This window comes from Gadus chalcogrammus, chromosome 1, assembly GCF_026213295.1.
Source record: "Gadus chalcogrammus isolate NIFS_2021 chromosome 1, NIFS_Gcha_1.0, whole genome shotgun sequence".
Taxonomy (NCBI): domain Eukaryota; kingdom Metazoa; phylum Chordata; class Actinopteri; order Gadiformes; family Gadidae; genus Gadus; species Gadus chalcogrammus.
Window position 1 is genome coordinate 24,194,405 of NC_079412.1, and position 7,003 is coordinate 24,201,407.

At 38.0% G+C, this 7,003-nt stretch overlaps 1 protein-coding gene across 1 annotated transcript; it reads right to left on the minus strand.

Annotated features, from left to right (window-relative positions):
* Positions 1–431: 431 nt before the first annotated feature.
* On the minus strand, positions 432–4,496 carry LOC130385800 (deoxycytidylate deaminase-like). The gene is made up of 5 exons (XM_056594538.1): positions 4,350–4,496; positions 1,727–1,808; positions 1,020–1,155; positions 762–878; positions 432–532 (listed from the first exon to the last, which is right to left on the minus strand). The coding sequence occupies exons 1-5, from the start codon at positions 4,355–4,357 to the stop codon at positions 432–434; spliced, it is 444 nt and encodes a 147-aa protein (XP_056450513.1). The 5' UTR covers positions 4,358–4,496.
* Between the last annotated feature and the right edge of the window lie 2,507 nt (positions 4,497–7,003).

Genomic DNA, 7,003 nt, shown 5'->3' on the forward strand with positions numbered 1-7,003 from the left:
TTCCTGAATTTCCCTCCACTCCTTTCCACAGGTCCTGGACCTGTGTGCCAACCCTGCATCCTGCCTGATCTCCCTGTGCATCTGACCAGTGTTCCCTTGACAGATCATTAGAGGACAGGTTGTCGTCTCTACGTTCCCCAAGACTTCCACACAGGCTCAGAAGTCGGTCCGAAACCAGTTCAGGCCCATTAGTAAATTATATATCACAATACCCGATGGAAATACATATCAAAAAACTCTGAGGTGGATATCCTGTGGATTTCGGGAATCCAGGAAGTAACTGTATCTAGATCACTGTATCTAGATCTGTGTGTGTGTGTGTGTGTGTGTGTGTGTGTGTGTGTGTGTGTGTGTGTGTGTGTGTGTGTGTGTGTGTGTGTGTGTGTGTGTGTGTGTGTGTGTGTGTGTGTGTGTGTGTGTGTGTGTGTGTGTCACCTGAACTCTATGCCTGCCATTTTCAGAAAATTCTTAGAGGCTGCCATCAATTCCATGTCGCGGTACTGGTCAGAGAGATACACCACTTTCGTAATACCTGGTAGGATGTTAAGAACACATTAAGGATATGTTGGTAGACTAAATGCAACTGATACATTCACTACCAAAACGTCAGTGATTACATCAAATACCTTTCTTATAGTGCTGATCTCTGAATTACCAGAGGCAATGGCCTCTGGTAATTCAGGACTTTATTTTAATGGATTTGTGTGTTTGTGTGTTTGTGTGTTTGTGTGCGTACGTGGCTCTCCCAGTCTGCCACCCACCTGCTCCGATGATAAGCTTGTCAGACTCAGTGCCTGGAAAAAGTGTCGTGTAAATGGTGCAGCCTTTCAGATCAGCGCCATTCTTATTCATTATGGCTTCAAGCACTGCACAGCACACTGGTGTTGGTGTGTAGGGAGGGGGGAAATCAAATTTCAGGTCAACTGATATTTTATTCTTGAATAAGGTTTCTTTAGAATGATACAGTAATGAATAATAAAAGGTACACGTTTGACCCCAAATAAATCGAAGTAACTCACCATAAGGGTACTTAGTGTCCCATTTGTCCCTGCCTTCTCTTTTCCATGATAATTTGTCATCATCACAGCCTTTGGGCATTCGATTGTAACCGATGCCAACAATGTCATTCTCCTGGTTCACTATACAGGCACCAACCTGTAATCAGGGAGATTTTCAAAGTTATTTACACAAAAAAAGTCTTGACTATGATTCGTAGGAATTTTGGGAAATTGAGATAATTGTTAAAATAATAAACTTTAAATTCTTAGGTACAATTTATAACAAGAAATATTGAAATAAACTCAAGTTAATTATCCACAAAAAATTCTGGGTGATGCAGTTCTGAACTAACGGTTTTGGTGGTCACATTTGGAACAGCAGAAAAGGTTGTCAATCTCTAGCTGTGCAACACACACACACACACACACACACACACACACACACACACACACACACACACACACACACACACACACACACACACACACACACACACACACACACAGCTTCAAAGCGGTTGTCAATTAAACAAGTCAATTAACTGGTTCTGCTCCGTCAGCCGGGTTCTGTGGAGGAAGTGCCCAATATGGCCTTATATGGTCATTATCTAATTTGAAGTAGGATTAATAGAAGATTTAGGATGGCCTTTGAGTAAGTCAAACATGATGACAGCACTCAAATTCACGTGCGATATGAGGTTAATATTCAAAAGAATGGTATAATCGACCTGAGTTTCAGGGTCCTTGCTTCTCTTAGCTGCCAGGGCTGCCACGGCCATGCAATAATCATTATGGGCCAAGAAGTCCAACCTACACGTGTTTCCAATCAGAGACATAAGAGAAGAGACAGAATGAGAGACAGATGGAGGAGCAGAGTGTAGTGTCATTCATTATTTTAACATATTATATGGAATAGTTACAGTTACAGACTATATCATTGAGGAGTAAAGAACAATTCAGAGAAACAGGCCTTAGCATTGGTCGCAATACGTTTGTGTACCCATTAACAAGATATTTACACACATCTCCTGCTCTTCTCAGGCTTATTCATTAAAATATGTATTAATGAGATACAGTAAAGGTATAATTTACTATAATGCCTCAACTTTGCAAGTGCAACTTTGCAAACTTTTCATAATTGCTCAACTTTGCAGCACTGTATTGAACATTGATATTCTGAAAGAAGAAACTAGGAAAAAAGGAGAGTAGGGGAGACCGGTGATGACATCTGATAACATAAATTCCTCAAATCATGAGCCATCTAGAAGTCAGGTTAACATACGTTGAGATTCATCATTTAATCAGAATGTCAGTTGGAAAGCCATGCAACTCCATAGAAAGTGTAAACCTTCATATCCACATTTCAGATTTTGCGGTGATGTGGTTTAATAATAAGCATTTTGCATTGAACAATGTTATTGTGGGGGAAAAGGATCTGACGGTATAGATTTTCACAGCTGTTATGATAAGCGATGTAACAGATAGGGTTGGGGAGTTTAAAATATTTACTAACAGATAGAGAATAAACCAAAACATACCATTGTGAGCTACAGTGGCGATAGGTTCTGACTTTTGGGGGCTCTACCCCAGGAAGCCACAAGGGTATATGAAGTATATAAAGTCCTGTCCAAGATTTTTTTATTCCACAACCTTTATTTTATTAGTTACTATGCTGTTGTATGTCTAAGCCAGAAGCTGTCAGTGTCAGCTAAATAATGCACTTCTGAATCACTAAAGTGATGAAAGGAAAAAAGACTGTTAGGAATAATCAATGGATGTGAACTGTAATAACAAATTTGAGGTATATTAAATTTCCTTTGTGTAAGTTTCACTCAAAAATGACCATATTTTCCCCTTTTTTTTATTTACACAGTTACTGAAACACATGGGTACAACATGTGCTAGATTAATAATATGAGAAACATACCACTATTTCGTGAGCAATAAACTACTTTGTCTCACTTTCAGGGACCCATACATTTTTATAAAACTTCTGATGCAAAAAGATCTTGTTCTGATGCAAAAAAAAAGTGTGCTTATTTTCATTAATTTTTTCGCGCACTCCCTGAATTGAAAAAGCCTACTATTGAGAACCTGCTAATAATTTATTTATTTAGATTAATACAATTAGCGGAGATAACATCTGCAACAACCAAGTTCAGTTTATTAACTCAATTTGTAACATTTAAACAAGACTGCTAGTCTGTGTGAATCTCAAAACAGAGAAACAAGAGCATATGATTCACTGGGGTTTGATATTAATATTTTTAAACAGTAAACATTGGTCACTTGTCAGCTTCATCATGTTATTCCCTTTCAAAAAAAAATAACATATGTTCATCTTTCAAGCATGAATAAAGACACCAAGTCTCTCTGTCATGACTTTGTACGATCAAAATTCTTGTAAAACTTCTGACCCTTGGTATTATGTTTATTTAAAATAAAATAAATAACTTATTAAAATAAAAAAATAAGAAACTAATTCCCGTCTGCCGCTCGCCCCCCCCCCCCCCCCCCCACACACACATTTTATAAGCTGAGGGCGTTTCCATGAGTCTCATAGTATTAGAACATATTGTACTTTGTCACATTGTTATGGCAATGAACATGCCCTCAGCTGATAAATTAATGCCAGCATTTTTTTTCAACTGAAAAGTAGCACCCATGCCAACATTTTCTGCTCCTTGCACCTTATCATGCTTATCATGCTACGCAGCATTACAAGCCCCTGCCGACTAAAACATGAAGCAATTCAAGAGGAGGCATAGATAGAATCGCCTTGTGGTCCATTCTAATTTATTACGCATCTGACAGGTTTTAAAATAATAATAATTATTATTAGCTGGTCAGGTTATAACACAGCTGGAAATCGTGGATTTTCTGATAAAGACTAGCAAGCCTTTTTGACAGACTAAACAGCAGAAACGATGTAAGTTTGCTCGTGCTGCCTTTTTGGTTCGTGTGTGTGTGTGCGTGTGCGGTATGTGTGTGTGTGATAGGCCTACGTTTTAATCTTTGCCGTAGGCTTGTCTTATGTGGCCAATCTTTTCAATTTTATGTGATGACACGCCGAGTTCATACAGTTTTACCCATGTTTACAATTTTTAACCAGTGTAGCCTATTGTCAGCAATGACCGAAAGCGGTGTAGCGTTCAATAAATCAACAGCTATCTGAGAGACCAAACAGGTTTGAGAAACTATGTTGCATGTTGTTAATTTAAATTAGGCCATTTGTCCGTGTGCATCCTCTCTCCCGGAGCAAATGTTCCACATCACACCAGTTGAACCGTTGTTGTCGTTTTTGTCACCCGCCGTTCACTCAAACTCAAAAAAATGTAATATCCGACTCACCTTGCCATCTTATGGATTTCCTTTAGTTAGATATTGTATTACAACTGCTAAATAAATTTACTTTCAAATATAATTTAACAATTAAACTAAAGCAGTGTTAATTATTTCGAGTTTGTGGAATAGGCCTATACGCGTCAATGCTGTGAGCCTTGGACCAGAAAATCTGTGAGCTTATGCTTTATTTGCTCTGGTATGCTAATTGAATCATATTCAGACAGACCTCCATGGCTTGGTTGGGCCAATCAAAAACATTTATCTAATAGGGGGCGGGTTGATTCGATATTTGTTTAGCCTCTTGCATGAAGTGCCGTTTTTATTAGATTTTCATAAAACAATAAAATGGCAGCTGTGGAAAGTGGGACGCCTGATCATTCACCCATACTATAATGGATGATGATTGGGCGGGTGCGGGTATCAACTTTTGAAAAAAATATTGCTTCGGGTGGATTATTAACAGTCTACCAGCCTACACAGTGGACTGTAGCAAACGTTGTTCGTCTTCATATAAAGCATAAGACAGTTCAAAAACAAATATAAAGACATCATCTTCACAAAGTACAGAAATTTAGAAAAGCCTCTGTAACATTGACATATGTAGACACTAGTTTTGTAACATACATGGTATTTGTGTTTATATTTGTAATATCTATATATATAGTAACTTGTAATATACATAGGTATTTATAATGTAATATGAATTGTTTATAGTATATATATATATAATTGTTTACAATTATATATATAATTGTTTACAATATTTGTAGGCTATGTGATTATATTGACTATTTATAAATATACGTAGATATATATATATAAACACAATTATTCTGTATTCATATTTATATGCATTATTATAGCTTGTATTATACTGACATGTTGGTGACATTTATCCAAGCTAAATTTATCTATTAAGGGGTGGGACTAGATACGTTTTTTTTCTTCCTACCCCCTTTCGAGCATGTAGAAAGTTTTTTTTAATTGTACTTCTTTTGTGTTTTTTTTTGTTGTCTCTTTTATTTTTTATTTCATCTATTTATTATCAATTGATAATCATTAATTGATTAATAATAATGTTTTTTTTATTGCTTACATGTTAGAAATAAAGACAATCAATCAATATATCTGGGTGGACACATCCAATTGTGATGCATGTCACTATGGCACAGGAAAGGAATGATTTTCAAACGGCTATACTATTCACGCCCACACCAGGTGGCATGACATGAGCCTTTTAAAGGATTTACCCTCCTCTCCTAGAGTGCCACGCGGAAGTCCGTGAATACATCTGCCAGCTGGTCTGCACACGCCTTGAGTAGGCCTACCCGCCAGGGATATTGTCCAGGCCATGGTGCATTGTCTGGTTTTACCCTTTTAAAGGATTTACATTCCTTTGCCACGTGGATGTCCCTCGGATGTGGTCCTTCGTTGACGTGCTCATGCTGAGCACGTGCATTTCTTCGACTCAAGGAAGTGCATCTGGCCAAAAAGCAAATGTGCTTTTTGACCAGGGGACTCATTTATAACCGTTGCATACGCACAAAACGGGGCTGAAATTGGCGTACGTGACTTTCCACGCCAAGTTTGTGATATATAAAAAACTAACTTGACGGGAGAATGTGCGCAGCCCTAAGCAAAGTCTGACCCATGCGTCCGCATGGTTTGGAGGAAAAGGAGAATTGGCGACACACATGTGGTGGTGAACTGAAGTCAGACAGAAGAAATGTAGAGAAGAACGATTATGTTTTATCATCGCCCTTCATACATTTAATTTCAACCCGTATCATGCGTTAAATCTATGTAATCAGAATAATTTGAGTCAACTGCGTTATTTCTCAATTATAACTCCAGAAACATCTCCTTAGAATCGAAATGAAAATTCAAAATTAAAATTCTCTATAGGCCTACTTAATCCCGTCACTCCATGTCCACTGACGGCGCGACTGCATGGAATAAATCATCTGTCCAACATGAATCAATAACATAATATTTTTATTTGACACTGTAAACACATAATCAAATGTCAATTAAATCCCAAGTGTGGAAAACCAAGTCACAAACTCATCACAATCTTTATATTATTGTCCGTTCCTCTTGATGCTTTTCATGACAAATCAGACATTCAAAAGGGGTTATGTTCAAGAACATTTTACGAGGGTGATTACAAACTGATTATCCAAGGTGTTCTCGGTCAGTCTTATTATAGTAACCCTATAAATACAGCGGTGAGCCCCGTGCGTAATGCTGCACCATGGCACTGCTGGCACTGCTGGAGGCCCATTCAAATGGCAGGATTCGGAGGGAGAGGGTCTTCAGGGACCATAACGATTTATTTGTACATAAAAATATGTACCTTTATGCAAGACCACTTCTTTTTTAATTCTGGGACTGTGCGCTCCGTGCCACTGACCGAGTTCACTGCTGCAGCAACATGTTGCTGCACAGTGGCGGCTTGCCTATAGAGGCCGCCCTCCCGCCGACCGGCCATATTTTCTTTTTAAAATATATTTATATATATATTTTTTAATAATCTTCTCATTTTGAGAATTAATCTATTTTAATTGCATTCGAATAATGCGTTTACTTTAAAATATCTTTAGAATCCCCCATGATTAAATCTCCATTCACTGACATGTTCAACGTTCATCTTGGTGAAG

What these genes read in the sequence shown, in the direction of transcription:
- LOC130385800 (XM_056594538.1), bottom strand. An exon ending in GGACACTAAGTACCCTTATG is followed by an intron (nt 879 to 1,019) that starts GTGAGTTACTTC and finishes CACCAACACCAG; the next exon opens with TGTGCTGTGCAGTGCTTGAA. An exon ending in CAAGCTTATCATCGGAGCAG is followed by an intron (nt 533 to 761) that starts GTGGGTGGCAGA and finishes ACATCCTACCAG; the next exon opens with GTATTACGAAAGTGGTGTAT.